At 39.1% G+C, this 18,470-nt stretch overlaps 1 protein-coding gene across 6 annotated transcripts in view; it reads right to left on the minus strand.

Annotated features, from left to right (window-relative positions):
• The window catches only part of CEP152 (centrosomal protein 152), a 101,431-nt gene extending 83,594 nt beyond the window's left edge, over positions 1-17,837 (minus strand). For 2 of the 6 annotated variants that reach the window (XM_047738051.1, XM_047738049.1), the window contains exons 1-6: positions 17,650-17,836; positions 11,951-12,044; positions 3,315-3,418; positions 3,023-3,095; positions 2,664-2,942; positions 1,369-1,534 (exon numbers count right to left, since the gene is read on the minus strand). In XM_047738051.1, coding sequence (XP_047594007.1) covers positions 1,369-1,534; positions 2,664-2,942; positions 3,023-3,095; positions 3,315-3,418; positions 11,951-12,037 — 709 coding nt within the window. In that variant the 5' untranslated portion in view covers positions 12,038-12,044; positions 17,650-17,836. Of the gene's footprint in view, positions 1-1,368; positions 1,535-2,663; positions 2,943-3,022; positions 3,096-3,314; positions 3,419-11,950; positions 12,045-17,208; positions 17,516-17,649 lie in introns of all 6 variants that reach the window. The other 4 variants (XM_047738050.1, XM_047738053.1, XM_047738054.1 and 1 more) reach the window with 4 other exon arrangements.
• Between the last annotated feature and the right edge of the window lie 633 nt (positions 17,838-18,470).

Genomic DNA, 18,470 nt, shown 5'->3' on the forward strand with positions numbered 1-18,470 from the left:
ACCTAATTAACTTCCAAATGTTTAATTTAGGCAAATGTGTAACTTACTTAAACAAAAAATAAATCAACTGTGTTTTATCAAAACACAGACTCTTAAGAGAGTCACATAAGGTTATCTACACAGAAAGACCAGACATACAAACATCACTGAACACAGTAGAACTGAAAGAGCAAATACCAAGATATCGGGCCACTGGTGTGATGCTTATTAACTCAGCCTAAAATCGGTTATGCCACCCAGGCTGTCCACCCCCTCACCTCATTCCATAAAACCTCCTGAACAAAGAGAGGCGACCCTGATTTGCTGTCAACTCCTTGCGGGGAACGGAGGTCTGGCCTCCCCCATAGCTCTCCTGCAGCCCACGTGTATGTGTTATGCCACAAGCAGTGCTCTGAAGTTAGGGCGTGCAGCCCAGTCTTCTAGGTGGAGCCCAGGAAGCCCAGAACAGCCAATGACATACCCCCCTGATTCTTAAACGTGAAACAAACCACCACCTTGCTGTCACACTCTAGAGTCACCCTGGCTCTTCAATATGCACAATAACTGGAAGCGATTTCACGTGCTGGAGAGTAACAACAAAAGTTAAATGTAGGAAACACTCATTCAGGTCAGTCACAGCCTAAGTCCTGGCTTTTGATTTTGGGTTTTTCATCTCCTCCCAACTCTCCAGTAACATTTCTCTTGTTCTCATATTTATACATGCAGCACATAAAGGGAATTTTTGTCGCAAACGCCACAGGACTAAACCCGAGATAACCCTAGTTTAAATTCTGAATATTAAGTACTGCATATCAGAGTTACCTAATTACCACACTAAAAGTCTAAAAATTAAAAGAAAAACTTAAGATGATAACGGCTGACTTACTGAATTACATTTCTATATAGTAATAAAAAAATCTAAGTTTGAAGAGAAAACTCAATTTCATTTTCCAAATTAGACTTCAGTAAGAAAAACTTGTATCTAATGAAAAGTCTTAACCAACTAGAACAACTGAAATATGCAGCTGAGAAGAACTATTAATGTTTTATTATGGTAAGTTTCAAATATATAAGGTAGAGAGTAGAGTGGCAATGAACCCCATAAACCCACCACGCAGAATCAGTAACTACAAACTCATGGTCAGTCTTGCTTTATATCTCCACCTAACATTACCCCCAACAACATATTATTTAAAGTAAATCCAAGACTCCATATCAGTTTATTCATAAACACTTCCAGATTTCTAATAAGAGAACTTTAAAAAAAAAAAAGAAAAAATCAACCACAATCCCATTATCATACTTTAAGAAAAAATGACAATTTTTGAGTATGCCCAGTGTTCAAAACTAATTCTGTTATTAAGAAATAAATATAAACTTGATACCTACTTTCATTAGCTCCTAAAAATTGTTGTTGCAGGCTTTCAAATGTGTCACTTCCTGCTATCTCTTGGGCTGGTGAGCCATTATTCTGTGCAGAAGCTTGATAAGGTTTATATGTCACTTTATACGGTTCCAAAGCTTGACAACTGGGACCTTGTGATGTAACAAATTGCTATCAAAAGATGATAAATGAAACTGACAATCAGGATTTGGCTTTTTCTTTGAAAATGATCTGAATTAGACACCTCAATTTTGTTAGGAAATTTAATTGTGGTACAATCACAAACTTTATACATATATCTTAGCTTAAAAATACCACTTACAGTCATTTAACCCTATTAGTTAAAAGTCTATAATATATAATTTTACGTATCTTAATGGTACTTCTGAGCATACAATGGGTCCAATTACATAAATAACACTCAAGAATTCCAGTAAGATTGTATATAAATAAGAATGATTTAGGTGATGGCAACATCTTGAGAACATAAGAGTGTACATATTCAATAGCAAGAACATGCCTTGTATATAATAAATATTCACTAACATTTGCGGAATAATTAATATTCCACAGAGATAGAAAATGACCATCTTAAAAGGATGAAAAAGTCATCCTGTCATTGGGTGACACAGAACAGCTGTTGGCAAAAAGATAAAAGCTACTGGCAAAATCAATGTCACTCAAAGTCCAAGAAGCAGCCACCCATATCCTAAGCTCATCCTATATCTGAGCCACCTATATCCTTAGCTCATTAATAAACTTCCCCGGGGAAGCAAAGAAGGGAACGACCTTTGTTTATTTCCTTAGCATTCATTCTGTCTAGTGCTGTATCACCTCAAAACAGATAACAGCTTTGAAGTATTCAACCTAAAATTTGTTATCAAGGTGGTGGGCTACAAAATCAAGTAACTAAATGGGATCGTCTACATACATTGGCCACTTTAAAACTATACCAAGATACCTGAACATGGCTTCTCGCTGAAGCATGGTGAAGTGGTAGAAGCCAGAAGCGGCAGTAAATGAGGATGGTTCTTCTTCGGTAAACTTAACTTTTATCTTTTAACTGTTTCTGTAAAGCCTCTATTTTAAAATTTGAACTTAAGGCCATGATTTCATTAGATTGTAAACAGAAAACAGCATGACTAATTCAGCACAAGCCTGAATAAAAGCACTCTCAGGGATTTTTGTACTTAAAGCTTATCATTGCACCTACATATGTTTTTTAAATATACACATCCACATACAAGCAAATGTGTGCAGACATACACACAAATTCCTGAAAGTCAAGTTCTTATAATACCTGGAAATGATTCCTTTGAGGATCTGAAAATTTAATTACATTGGTTGGTTGACTATTAAATTCCTGCTTCTGACCATTGATATATGGCCTAAAGTTTTCAGGAAGGTGATATAAATCTGTCTGTTCATAATTACTTGGAGGACTATAACCACTTCCGCCTTCATCTCCACCTTCTTTGGGACGGTAGCCAGGATGCTGGTCGTCATTTTTACTTGGATTGTCTTCCCAGCCGTTGCTACTTTTCTCTCCAATATATACATCCCGAATCTCATTATAGTCCTAGTAGATAACAAGAGTGAAACAAAGGCACTAAGATCTATTCCCACCCTTGCCAAAGTCATTACCTGTTAGATACTTACATTCACACTTTGAGACTTAGGCAGCACTGGATGCTCACACCAATTCACCTCCAATTGCTCAGAGCGATGCAGTCTTGAGAAAAATCAATACTTTAGATTTAAAGCCCATCACTTACTCAGACACAGATTTCACAAAGAACCTCAAGATTTTAACATGTTCTCCCTCTATCACCTACAATTCTAAGAATTAGTCTACAATTTTACAACTGTGTCCATTATTGCCTACAGAGAATCAAAAGAAAGAGCCTTATAGAATCGGAACATATGAGTGCAAGTGACTTCAGGTCCTTACTCTCCCTCTGTGCCATCCTCGCTGCAGTCAGAATAGTGGAGCTCGGGCGAGGACAGGTCATCATCCAGCATATCATGTGGCAGGTCGGTGAGTAACTGCTGCAACTGAGACAGGAAAGTCGTCGTCAATATCACACTGACGGAGACATGAGGGGCCAAACCAAAGCGGCCTTGCAACGAGTGACTTTGACTTGAGAAGTCAGTGACCGTCCTAATTTCTCCATTTAATAACTGTTTGAAATTCCACACAAATTATCAGGATTTATTCTGGAAGGCTTTTTTTCTACAAAACTCTTAGACTTAAATACACTTAACATTATAATAGAACTTTAAACCTTCTTTATGGAAACACAGCAACTCATGGTAATGGTACAATCACCGTATTATGTTATCATGCAGTAGACCTGAGTCTCAGAATCCTGTTCTCCCAGTAATCAGACCTTGGGGACGTGACAATCACACATTCCCCTGGGAATCCAAGCAGCCAGCTCTGCTGTGCCCAGGTGGTAAGAACAGTAGTACCAGCAGCAACAGGTGGCCCAGAAGCTCTTAAAAGCTTTAATAATGTGATAGAAACCCCTTGGAGAGTGACTAATTTAGCAGACTGCCATCTAATTCCAATGAAGAAAAGATACATGATACTCTGCTCTGCTAACACAATTGAGTAAAAAGGGAGTTTTAAGACTCAGTTTTCTACCAAGAGCACTCTCAAAAGCATAACTCCAAACTGACATAAAAGCATTTGACTTCACTCTCCAATTTTTGTGCAGATAAATCACATCTTTACATTCTTCTACCTTTAAAAACTAGATAAATTTGTTTATTGTTTCAAGATAAACGGTGATTAAGAGATGAATGAATTGTCTAATTTGTTGAATTTCAGTATCTGTAAATGACTTTCTTCAATTCCCAATATATTGTCTTAAAATTTATAGCCATCAGAATATTCAAATATTATTAAACAGAAGAGGGCTGCTTATCACTTCTCTTTAAAATTAAGCAGGGGCACCTGGGTGGTTCAGTGGGTTAGAGCCTCTGCCTTCGGCTCGGGTCAGTCCCGGGATCCTGGGATCGAGCCCCGAATCGGTCTCTCTGCTCGGCAGGGAGCCTGCTTCCACTCTCTCTCTCTCTGCCTACTTGTGATCTCTGTCTGTCAAATAAATAAATAAAATCTTTAAAAAAAAATAAAAAATAAAAAAATAAAATTAAGCATTAGTTAAATTAACAAGTTGACTGAGTCCTCCGCAGTTCATAAATAAATGAACCCCATCAAGTTATGCCATGAGTTAATTTAATTTTATTTTTTTTTTAAGGATTGTATTTATATATTGGTGAGAGAGAGAGAAACAAGCGGGAGAGCAGCAGGGAGAGGGAGAGCAGGGTCACTGCTGAGCAAGGAATCCCAGTGCAGGACTCTATCCCAGGATCCTGGGTTCTGGATCATGACACTTAACTGACTGAGCCACCCAGGCGTCCTGCAATGACTGAATTTTAAAGATTTTAATAATCTGTAAAACCTGGGGGGGAAAATGAGATGCTCCTTGGTCTATGGCAAGTTTGTTGTTTTTTTTAATCCATTTTAGAAGAAATGAAATGTAGCTATAAAATCTATCTGAGTGTTACATTTACAACCAAAAGCCTTCTGAAAGCAAATACATATGTGAAAAGTTAAAATATTATGGGGGCACATGGATGGCTCAATCAGTTAAGACCTAACTCTTTGTCTGAGCACAGATCTTGATCTCAGAGTCATGAGTTCAAGCCCTGCATGGAGCCCACTTTTTAAAAAAATTGTTTTAAGAAAGGACTCAAAGGAATGTTCCAGTGTTAACTGGGTTTTGGAGATGTCAAATTTGGGAATGGAAATGGGGTATGTGAAGAGGGGAGGGGATATTTCCTTGATCTCACATATATTTCTAATATTCAGTATTATTTTTTTAAAAAAAGGTTTGTCTTGATCCATCATTCTTTAAAAATTAAACAAGAGAAAAATATTCTAACCCAATGAAAAGTTAACTTCATCTCAAAATTTATTTGATGTTAATATTAGTAACCAAGACCTTGATTTATTGGTCACCTGCTCATGTTGGGTAATTGAAAAGTCATTCTGAGAATTAGCCATATCATAGATGATCCAAAGATATAAAGAATAAGAAACACAAAAGAATCATCAAAAGCTAAACAGAACACATAAAAATATTAGTATACCACACGTGTGCCTTAAGTGAAAGGTAACCAAGTGATTTGAGAAAGGCAAAATTCACTAAAAAAAAATACATGAGGTCTTTTAAAAGTGGTCCAACCTGCTTGTCTATAATTACGCATCACTCCTTTATGGAAAAAGACTACCCCCACATTCTACACAGAGAAAAGTAACGAAATAAATCTCTTATACTTGCATCAAGTAAAGAGTCCTGTACAGAAAGAATATTTTCTTCTAAACCTTCCATGAGGTTCAGTACATGGTCTTATAATTAAGGGGAACCTTAAGAGAGACATCTGAACAGTACATTTTTTTCCTCTCACCTAGAAAAAGCTGTATGATAACTAAGCAGTTCTTATGGCTTTCTTTGTGACACCTCAAAATTTACAAAATTGGCATCCAGAGAGGAAAATTAATTTAAGCATAAGCAATAAGTTCATCAAAATGTTTCTGGAACCACAGGTGAACTTATCAACTGGCAAAATCATTCCTATAGTATTTAGTTTCTTATAAAATATTTTACACATATGCTAACACTTTGAAAGCATTTCACCTTCAAAAAATTTCTCCATGAAGCTCTTTGGCATAGCTGGGCCATATTCCTTGGTTCCCATAACTCTCATGACCAAAGAGAAGCTAAATGAGGTGAGTCCGCCTCATAAAGCCATTCAGGAACAAATTCCTCCCCCAAGCCCTCCATTCCCAGGACCAAAGTGTGCCCTTGTCATATACACTGTCAAACAGATTTTGCTTTCGGTCATTGAACCTTGTGCCATAAAACACAGAATTATCAGATCAACTTGGCATGTTACCAAGTATAGAATTTTATAAACCATAAATTTTCCTTGTTAAAGATTCACCTGGCTACCAAAGAGATTCATGGGCAGAGAATAATCTTTATAAATGACACTTAATTCCACTCACTACTTTCAAATTCATCAGACTGCTTTTTGGTCACAAATGCAATCTTTTCAGTGGGATGTTCTTATGTGTCAACTGAGTTTAATAATTAAACAGATACCTTGCCTAGGGAAAAAAAGATCATTTGCCATTGCTAACACTCCTATAGAATGGTTTAGAATGCATTTCAGTAAACTCCTCTACCTTTTCTTTTTAGGGAAGAAACCTGTCTAGTAAAAAACTGAGGGCATTTTACTCAAAGAACTTCAACAGCAAAATACTTTGCAATAACCCATGAAGAACATCCAAAACACCTATGTTTAGGGGGAATGTAAAACAGAGAACATGTAAACCTTTTGTTAGTATTTTCTACTTAAATTAACTAAACACACTGTCTCCGGAGACTATGATCTTCAATACTCATGAAAGCCAGAGTTCTCGGATTACAAACCATACATCTCCCAGGAGAAAAGCAGCAGCAAATGGAGTAACCAATGTTCATATGTCTTTTGAACAGGTTACCTCATAAGTATACTGAAAAGATTGATATTTTATAAATTATTAAATAATGCTTTCGTGGATATTCAGTCAAGAAAATCTTCCTTTTAACCTAAGAGCTGAGTTAAAAACCTCCTTGCAAAGGCTTAGTATGGGAACGCTAAAGGACCAAATAACTGGGCAGCCAGAGCTTTAGTTTATGAATTACATTGCATGCAGAATTTTTTTTTTAAAACCATTCCATTAGTTAAACTAAATTTAGGTTAGTGGGGAAAGCTGTATCTAGATTGCCCCATATCTGAAAAAGAAATATGGCAGCATTTGTTAGACAAGTACTGGCTGTCCCACAAATGACACAGAACTTTAAGCCTGGGAGGAATACCGGAGCTCCTCCCAAGCAAATCTGGCCTTGTAAAAGGAAGCAAACCAAGGCCCAGAGAAGGTGAGGAGCAAGCCCAACGACGAGAGTTACAGCCCCAGAGCCAGCCGCAGAATCTGAATCTCACCATTCTCACTCCAATTTTCTTCTATAAGACATTTCATTTGTCACTGGAAGACACTTATTTGTACCTGTTTGTATACAATTGAGCTACAGTCAGCCAGAGTAATGTTTGTGTTCCCATCGTGACAGTCTCTGAAAAACTGTATGTTTTGAGAAACATTCAAAAGGCACAATCCAGATCAAGTATAAGAAATTGCTAAAAAAAAAACATCAACCATGTGAATTACTAAACCATCTGTTTCTTTTTCTCTGGTGATGACAAGAAAATGCCATTAATAAGTCAAATATCATAAAATGTAAACAAATACTAGCTTCATAACTCCCTCTAGTGGGGACAAAACGTCAAAAATCTTTCTATAATTACATCAAACAAAGCAATTAAAAAGTAGAAGAAAGGCTATGCAATGGGAAACCCTACCTCTTAAAAATACAGGATTTGAAGCTCAAATGAGCTCTATTATTCTATTAGAGAAGCACCGATATCAAAACCAAATGGACTCCTATCAGCATGGCCAGGTGTGAGCTCCTCTCTGCCATCTGCTACTTAAACCACAAACGTTTCTACTCAAGATCATTTTCCTGGCTTCAAATCGATCGTTACTAAAGTATTACCTTGACAGTAGAGATTACTAGTACTTCTGCTAGTACCATACCTAGAAGTGAGCAATAAGCATAGAGCTGTTTCTGGGGAGACTGCAGAAAAGTATGTGTATACTCCAGCAAACTGGAAGATCCCAAATGAAAGATCTTAAGCTGTGGGTTCACCAATAACTTTGTACCTTCACTCCTATCACAATAACAACAACAACTATAGGTCTGTAATATCCCACGGTGATCACAAAGCATGCTGACTTAAGTGTAAAGTATTTTGAAAAATCACATTGTTACATTATGAACGAGTTAATAAAAGAACTTTTGAATTCTTCTTCTCTGGGCCAGTTTTCCAAGGAAAAGTTTGCCTAGAATACTTTGGATGAGGTCTACTTGGTAGCAAAGATAACTACAGCCATAATTCTCAAATGGTACCATAAGAAAGTAGTGTGCTTCAGTATGTCATGAGAAATAGGAGTAAGATGAATACTAATTGACGTGACCGCATAAATCCATGGTCCTCACTCATCTGCACCCTAATCTGCCCTGTTTACTGTGTAGAAAATGGAGTTTGGGGTGAAACACTAGGTGAGGCTGAGGGTTGTACACTTCTCTGCTACGTCTTGGCCAACAGTGCCCAAACGTTACCATTACACCATTTAGAACTGAGGGACTTTAGAAAGGATTGTAGTGCCAGACTCTTCTGCAAAAATCTTGGGAGATTTTTTCAAAATATGGGTCTAATCATGTGGTTTGAGATTCCACTGGTCTAAATGTCCTCTGAATATTGAATCGCTTTACTAAATGAGGTGACTATTTCCTCTTCCAAAGATTAAATGCACTTTCTTCTCTCCATTTTTTGCACTGAAGAGGAGGGAACAGAAATGGAAAAGGCAAGATCATAATTATAGCGCTGCTGCTGGGATGGCAAGGAAGTCAGAATTTGACTCTGACTTATTCACTGACTTAGGGGCAAGTGTGGACAAAATTCAAACTGACCCCCAAAGCACCAAAATTAAACTTAGCAACTGGCCATTCATAGCAGAAGGTCAAAATCAAGATTATTCTAACATTTCTAGAGAGAGGATCTCACAAATCCTTAGCAGGGTAGACCGAGAGTCAGATACGTCCTGCTTGGCCCTATAGTACATCCTTAGGGATACAGACATTCCTCCTACATGAGAAAATTGAATACCAAGTGATTCACTAAGTAGAGAAAGCAATATGCCTTAGGCCACTACTAACACTTATAACCCAGTTGTCAATCCCAAAGCTACCAACAAGGGAGCAGGAAGACCACTCTTCTTTAACCACCTAAGGCTGTGAAATGTTCTACTACGGCGAGGTCAGACAGCCTGAGGAGGTTGAAATGGCCTCTGGATATGCAAACAAACTTAGGTTTGATTAACCAATTTATCATTTTAACATGTAGTGACAAAATACACATAAGTCTAATTTTATGAATAATCCTGAATTTTGTTGGTGAAAATCTGAAACCCTCTAGCCTCTGATCTCACTTCTTCCCTTGAAGCAATTAAAGAAGAAAAAAAGGCAAAAACACATTTTATTAACACAATACATAATCATGTCAGAGTTAAGTTGGCTCTACATTCTTTTCTTCCATTCTGCTAGAAACACTCATTCTTAGGTATTTCACTTCTTAAGAGCTCCTTTTCCTCTGGAAATTCCCTATCCCAGCTTATAACCTACCAAGAAGTGATCCCTAGGGCTATTTTCTATATACCTAGAATTAACTGCCTCTTTTAAAGTTACTAATGTCACCCTTAAAACTTTCACCACAAAATACACCTCTAATTAGTTCCTGTAATACCCTAATGATCTAATATCTTTTCCAATGAAAAATCACCTGTCAGATTATTTTTTCTTTTTCTTTAAAATCTATTATAATAATTACTTAAACTGATCCCCTCAGGAATCCCGGTAGCTAAATTCCAGTGAACTATCCAAAGCCATTGGGGTCATCAAGACCTCATGCTGTGAGTTCACAAAGTAACAGAAAATCCTCACCTCCATCCTTGCCACAACAATTGCTGTGAAGGACCCAGTCAAAATCCGGAAACCCTACTCAGGGTCATAAATGCCAATGCTTCAGCAACCGGCAGAGGACTGACAAGAGTGAAGCTGTTAAGTTCACGTGAATAAGGCCATGTCAGTGTGAGAGGACTGTGGCCAACTGGGAAGGGACAGCCACTGCTCAGATCCAGCCTGCCTGCTGCCATGTGCACATGTGGCCAGGGCGCAGGATGTTTCAATACAAGCCAGAAACTGTCTTGTTACAAGAAATTTTCCAATCTTTAAATATAGATTGAACTTTAAAAACACCGCACAAACAAGACAAAATGTCTATGGACAAAAATCCACCAAGCTGCCAGTTTCTAGCTCTACCCGAACTCTACTGCCAGCTACATGGGCAACTGACCCTATTCCCTGCTTCCTGTTTATACAGATAGTTCACAGTAATGATTAAAAAGGTTTTATAGATGAGAAAATGGATCATATCAAGCATAGTCTCAATATAAAAGAAGCCCATCATCACAGGCAATCAGGAAATCTGACTCAAGGGGCACCTGCGTGGCTTAGTTGTTAAGGCTCTACCTTGGGCTCAGGTCATGATCCCAGGTCATGATCCCAGGGTCCTGGGATCAAGCCCCACATTGGGCTCCCTGCTCAGTGGGAAGCTTGCTTCTCCCTCTCCCACTCCCTCTGCCTGTGTTCTCTCTCTTGCGGTCTCTCTGTCAAATAAAATCTTAAAAAAAAAAAAAAAGAAAAGAAAAGAAAGAAAGAAATCTGACTCAAACTAAAAACGATCTTAATAAATTGACTTTCATCAACTGCTACTACTACTATTGGCCCCATTTACTGAACATGACTCTGTGCCAGGAATTCCGTTAAACTCATTTATGTATCTAAAATATAATCTTCTCTTATTCTTTTTCTCCTTGTCTTTCACCACACAGCAGAGAGTAAGATCTTTAAAAACATGATCAGACATCACTTCCCTGCTGAAAATCCTCCACTGAATTCCCATTGCTCCTGGAATAAATTCCAAACATCTTCCCATTACATACACTGATTTGACTCTAGCTCACCTCTTCACGCTGTCTCCATACTCACCCCTTGGTTACACAATCCCCACACCACGGCCTTCCGGCTGGTCTGCAGATATACAGGGTCTATTCCCACTTGTGTGCTTTACACTCATTGCATGTTTTGGGAATATTCTTCCTTAGGCCTCTGCATGGCTGTTCCTTCTCATGAGTCAAGTCTCAACTCAGGCATTTCCTTCTCCAAAAGGCCTTCTCTCACCAGTTGCTTTAATTTCACTCTATTTTGTTTCCTTAGCACTTATTAGTGCTAAATTATCAGCCACTTGAATTAATTTATTCATCTGTTCACTTGCTTACTGCTGGTCTCCACAAGGACATAAGCTCCCTGAAGCAAAGAACCTTGCTGGACTTGTTCAAGGCAAAGTTCCAAACGACAAGAAACTAGGTCTCTGCCTCCAAAACCAACCACTACCTCCTAAATGAAAAGATCTTAAAGAATCAAACCATTTACTAGGTTTTAGTCTTGTCTCAAAAAAGGAAGCATTCCACTCAATCACCTTTTTTTTTTTTTTTTAAGATTTTATTTATTTGACAGATAGAAATCACAAGCAGGCAGAGGCAGGCAGAGAGAGGAGGAAGCAGGCTCCCTGCCAAGCAGGACCCTGGGATCATGACCTGAGCCAAAGGCAGAGGCCTTAACCCAATGAGCCATCCAGGTGCCCCTCAACCACCTTTTAAAAGTTCAAATACTGATCAGGTTTTAGGGGGTGACAAAAAAATTATAAATTCCTTCAAAAGGACACAAGAAGATAGCATTTTGATCAGGAAATCAAACTTTAAGATTGGGTTTAGAGTCTTTTCTCTGGGTAACCTACCTCTTTCTCCCTTTCATAGTCTTCTTTGTCATACTCTTCATCTTCATTTTGTGTCTGCAGTGCCACGCTGCCAAAATCTAATGACATGGTGTTCCTGTGGAAAGAGAAAGACACTTGGTTTCTAAATATCCCATAAAGTCTCTCCAAATGACACCATAGATGCCACACACACACACACACACACACACACACACACACAAAGACAGCAGCAGCCAGGGAAAAGATATATGTAACTCATGCATAACAAATGGTTAGTATTCCAAATATAAAGACTACACTGACAAATTAATTGTAATTCACAGTAAATAGCTGTATGACAGTAACTCAAAGAAAAGGAAAATGCAGGGTACCTGGAGGGCTCAGCTGGTTAAATGTCTGCCTTGGGTCCTCTGGGCTCTCTGCTCAGCAGGGAGCCTGCTTCTACTCCCCCACCCCCTGCTCGTGCTCTCTTGGTAGCCCTCTTTGAAATAAATAAATAAAATCTTAAAGAAAAAAGAAAAATGCAAAAAGCTAATAAATCTGTGACTAGACCTTTCTCATGGTCTGGAACGTATAACTTAAAACAGCAAGAGTTTTGTTCACACACATAAAAATAAAATAATTTATTAAAAATTTTAAGAATATGCTCAAAGTTACTAATTTTGTTTATTAGATATGGCAAAGGTGGTAACCTCCACAAACTGGTTCATCCTTTCGGTATCACAAATCCAAACGTCGTGTTTTACAAAAAGAGACCCACTAAATGCCGAGTTAATGATTGCCATCTGAAAACCTTGACGATCTGCTCAACTCTGTGTAGCACACGACAAAAATGTCAGTGTTAAATGTCCTGCTCTTTCGCTTGATAAAATCAGGCTCAAGGAAAAAATACTCAGGAAAAACAGAAGTGAAGAGTGTGAAGCTGTACCATGTAGAGTTCCAATTCCAAAAGCAACAGCAGAATTTCTCTGCAGAGCGGTTACTGCAGTGGTAGAAGCAGCAGCAGCAGCAGGAGGTGGGTTTTCAAGTACTTACAGTCAAAAGCCTGCTGATGATTTGAATTATATTTAGGAATCGATGCTACATGGTGACTAGCCAGAATTTCAAAGGTCCAAAGAATCCCAACAAAAAAGTAGGCAGGCGTCATCAATTACCCAGCCTAATACTGCCTTCCCTTCACTCCACTCCTCTGCATGCCAGCAAAATGCACTTTGATGTGAGCCTGAGCCACAACTCATTCCCTGCACTTTTCGGGCTCTAAAATGCCATTAAATTGGAAGTGAATTAAGAAGCACAGGCCCAGGCATCCAAATACATTTTACCATAAAGAACTTAGCTCCCTCGCGTTAACAGCTAAGAACTATGACGACAAACTTTTACGTAAGCCGACAGCTCTACAAGCAAAAGATATTCCACTGCATCAGATCTAACACGCCTTTGATTGTATGACACCATTCCATTTGTACCACTAAGAAAAAGATGTGGCCAATTAAATTATGACACATCATTAATTTTAAACTGCAGCCTGACTTTGTAGATATTAAAATCCAAAAAGAAAATGAGCACTTTAGAATAGATGAAATATGGTGTTAGACTAACATAAATTTTAATGCTGAAAATCCCCAAACATCAAGTTTTTGTTTGTTTTTCAAGGACTGAATTACACTTCTTGTCCAAACTGTACTTTGCAGTCCACCTTCCTTAACCCTCTCTCTCTGGTCCCTACACCCAGTGCATCCCTTTCATCTCATCAGCTCAAACCCCTTGCATCAACTTAAACTCTTCCAGCTTCTGTTTCTTAGACCAGACTTGCTCCTTTCTATTCTTGTGCCAGAGCTGAAAGGAGGAAGGGAAATGTGCACTTTTTCACTAAGAAGGAAAATACATAAGTTTAGGGAATCTAAACCTCGTCTCCATCCAACAGCTATGAGAACCTTCTTGTACACCTGCGTTAGTTACAGACCTGAATGTAAAGAGCCTATAATATAGCTGAAATGGTAAGGGGAAAACACTCACACAAGCCCATGTCTCTAGGGTTTTTTTATTACTGCAAGTGAATACCAAGTCTATAGAATTCAACAGATAATGAAAATACTAGCCAATTTAAATCCTGGTTCCTTAAAGGAGGAGTTAAAGACTTTAAGGACATCCCTGAATTCTCTAGGCAGAAATCATCTTTCCTGCTTCACCAGAAGTTTACAGTATTTACAGTAATTCTCTACCTCTTTACAGTATTTTACAGTATTTACAGTATTCTCCACCTCTTCCTGTATTTAATAAAGCCAGAATATGGATTTGGGTTAATTTCTCCTGTATTGGGTAAAAGAAAGGAGAGGGTTTTTTTTTTTCAATTGTTCACTAACATGCCATCAATTCCTGTTGAATATTGGAAAAGAATATCAAGATTTACAAAAGCCTTTTGCTAAATACAGCTATTTTATTTTTTTTAATTTATTTATTTGACAGAGAGAGAGATCACAAGTAGGCAGAGAAGCAGTCAGAGAGAGAGGAAGGGAAGCAGGCTCCCCGCTGAGCAGAGAGCCCAATGTTGGGCTCGATCTCAGGACTCTGGGATCATGACCTGAGGCGAAGGCAGAGGCTTTAACCCACTGAGCCACCCAGGCACCCCAATACAGCTATTTTAAATAAAGAGCTACATTTTTTCTCAGAAAATAGTGAATTTTGCAAGGTATTTTCATTTTTAAATGAAGAGAATGTAAAAGACCAAAACGTATCGCTTTTGAATGGCTTTTTAGTCCAATGTCATTGAAGAAATCTGCAAATATCTGAAAAGACTAAAGTCTCTCTAGATTGGGGAAGAAAAGACACAAATAAGTTTTCCTTCTCAAAAGTGCAAACTACTGGAGACCTTAAGAAACTACTTTGGCATAAAGAGAAATCTGATAACCTTATTGTGGATAAATAGATAATTAGTATTTTAATGAAATTTTAAAATAAAAGCTAATGCTTTTCCTCAACGTATTAACCACTACTACTTATCACTGTTATCAGAGACTTTACCATAATATTCAGAATAAAAGAAACTGCTTCATAAGAACAACTAAATAGTAAGACCGTAAACCCAGAAGCCATGGAAGAAAAACTTGAAAGAAACTTAATCACAAAAAATAAAATTTTCATATGGCAAAAGACATCACTGACAAGTCAAATATTACGTATGAAAAAACGCACTTAACAAAGTCAAAAGATAAAATAATGCAGAAGAAAATGTTTGCAAAACACATGACAAAATCCCAATATACAGCTTTCAAAAAGAAATGAGAAAGACAACCTAATTAAAAATGGGCAACTGACAATTCATTTTAAAAAAGTGTCTAATATTCAATTAACTTAAAAGTAAGCTCATGAAGAATTCACAGTGTCATTTAAACACTGAAATGATTTTCAACCACTAAATTAAAAAAAAAAAAGTTAACAACACCTAGTGTTAAAACACCTATTTTGTAGGAAAGAGATATCCTCATGAATTCCTGGTGAAACGTATGAATTGCTGGTTAAATGTATGAATTGCAAAAACCATCCTGAAAACTACCATATGAGTATATTGAAAAAGAACATTTGTAAAAGTACTTTTGAATAAATTTGGTGATACTATGCTAATAAGAGAAATAATGACATATTTCTGTATTTACTGACTGATCCTTAAACAGTCAAGACACAGAATAAGTGTACTGTATACTTTAAAAAAAAAATAGTTAATACTTTTTCCCCAGATAACTTTTTCTGAACCTATTAATAAGACTATGTTCGGGTTTTTTGGTTGTTTTTGTTTGTTTTTAACACTCAGATCAGAAGGGCTCAGTCTCAGTACTCATTTTGTAGTTACTCTTTATGTTTTCTTTGCCCACCTTGCAATGAGAGGAAAAACCAATGAGTGTTTAGTTGGACAAAATATCAAAAACCAAAAGCACTGCTTTTGTCTCATCCAAAACCTATAAGCTCTCTGAAAGCAGAGTTAAAATGCATGTCCTCCACATTTTGCACAAGGCAGGCACACGATAAGAATCTGTTGAATGAATATGATACATTCATGCCACCCTCTAGGATTCATTATTTCAATAAACTTTTCCTTGGCATCTAATGTGTGCCAGTTTATATCCTAGATGTATCTAAGACAGGGTATCAGCCATGGGGAGTTTAAGGCCCCTTAGAGAAACAATGATATAAATCAAGAGTTACCATGATACATTGTAATATGTTCTGCAATAGAGGAGAGTATAAAGCACAAATTAACTTTGACTGAAAAGAAAGGGCAGCTGAAGGAAATTTCACAGAAAAAGACTTTCAGTTAGAAAGAACTCAATACCTCTGGAAGTGGTTAAGAATAAGAATAATAACTCATTCAGACAACCTGGGCTCAATTCTAGCTCTTTTATTTATCAGCTGTGCACGTTTGAGGACACTGCTTCCATTTTTTCATTAAATAAATGCGGGTAAAAATAGTACCTGCTTCAAAGATTATCTTGTGAATCTTCATAACCAATCAATATAAAGTGTTTAGCACCATGTACCAATCACTACATTTTAGTTTTGTTACTGTAACATTCTTACCTATGAACAGGAGTCTACAGCAGCTACAGAAGAGGTAAACAGCATTCAGTGTATCTAAGAAAGGTGAATACGCTGCCTGTGGGAAACCTAACTTCAACTAATACCTCTTCTGGGATGAAAACGCTTCCTCCTTCAAGATGCCCTCCCAATCCTGTTGCCCTAGGGAGGAGGGAAGGATTCTGCACTTTCAGACTGTATTTCTTATACTTTTTTTTATCGCTTCCATTTCAACCTCTCACTTCGATGTATGCATTTACGTATCTAGGGAGTGCATATAAATTGCCATGCATTGTGAAGGATATGGTCAAATTCAGCTTAAATCAGACTCAAATTCATGACTATAAGATAAAAAAGGCTAAGTGCCAGGAAGGGGGTTGGTCTATAAACGCGCTAGGAAATTCTACTTACTTGCTTACATGCTAGCTTCCCTTCTACAAGGAAAATAACCAGAACACACTAGCCTGTTTTAGACGTGCAATATCAGTTTAAGAGGCCTGGTTATTTATTCAACAATTATTCACCATGCACTGTTCAAGATTACAAAGTTCAACAGGACTTGGTAGAGAAGAGACTAGACGTTTATACAAATGATGACAATCTGTCATCAGTGCTAATGACAGCAGCTTGGACAAACCGAGTCAAGGTGCCTGAAGAATGCAGCAAGTAGGCACCCACAGCTGAACGGCAGAATCAATCAGCGGCCTTACCAAGGAACTCCGTTTGGCGTCACCTACAGCACAACAAATAGATACGGTGACAGCGAAGCTGTAGAGTGCCAGCACGGGGTGCCTTGCGGCTGCTGGCTTTAGCTGCCAGCGTCACATGCACTCGGTCAACACACGTGTACAGAGCACCCACTGTGAGCCAGGCGTGGCGCCAGGGTGACCACAGCGGGGGTCCCCAGGATAGGATCTCAGGCTTTCCCCCGCAGCCTGCAGGGGGCCAGGGGGGGCTTCCCACACGTCGCTTGTAAGGAGAAACTGGGGTCCAAAGTCAAAGCCGGAATCCTGCAACCTGCGGACAGTCCACCACCACCGGATTTGAGGAGGGGACAGCGGGTGAGCCCTCGGGCAGCCACAGCCAGAATCCCGAGGACCCCGCACCTCCTCCAACCCCAGCTCCAAGCCCAGCCGAGAAGCGAAACTCACCGGAGGCCACGGGTGCTGCCACCACGGGGAAACCCTAGTCCCCGCCGAAGGCGGACTTCTAACAAACCCCCTTCCCAAGGACTCTAATCCGCTTGTTCCTTCCTCGTCACAACCGAACCCAGCGGTGCCGAGGCCATTGAGGAGCAGCCTCCTCCTTCAATCGCCGGCTAAAAGCTGGCTGGGCGGGCGGGGCCGTGCCGGCTCGAGGCGGGGCGTGGCGGCGGAAGTCCCCTCCTTTCTCAAGCTTGGTTGAGAATTCCTCTCGCAGTTGCGAATGTCTGGCTGTTTGAAAGCGGGCGCCAGAGGTGGCGGGAAGGTCCTCCTGTGCGCCCATTGGTGGGTTAGGGAGCCAATTACGAAAGGGTTGGCTCTAGACTGGGCGGGTTTACGGTTGCTAAGAGATGCCAAGGGGCGTGGTTTAGGACTTCGGCGGGGATGAGCGGGTTTTGTCAGGGGTCCCCCGCCCCTTCCTGTACCTGCTGGTTACCTCTAGGCCCCTCTCGCCCTGCGCTCTCCATTCCTAAACCTCAGCTCTTGGTTACAGCACACAGAATCCCTCACTTTCCCCACCGAACCCTGACCTTAAAGGTTTTTGCACCTGCCCTTCTGATTCTCTAAGGTGCCTGCTTCCCCATCACCTAAACGCACTTAGATGTAGTTTTACTTTGTCTTCTTTCTTACTGGGTTCTGCCTTGTTTGAATTTGTGTTTTTTTCATTACCGATGAGATGGCACATTTTCCACGTGTCTACTCACTACTTGAATTTCCCCAAGTGTGAATGTTCTTGTTTTAGGTATCTGTTAACCCGAGCTTTAAGACAG

This window comes from Lutra lutra, chromosome 7 (assembly GCF_902655055.1).
Source record: "Lutra lutra chromosome 7, mLutLut1.2, whole genome shotgun sequence".
NCBI lineage: Eukaryota > Metazoa > Chordata > Mammalia > Carnivora > Mustelidae > Lutra > Lutra lutra.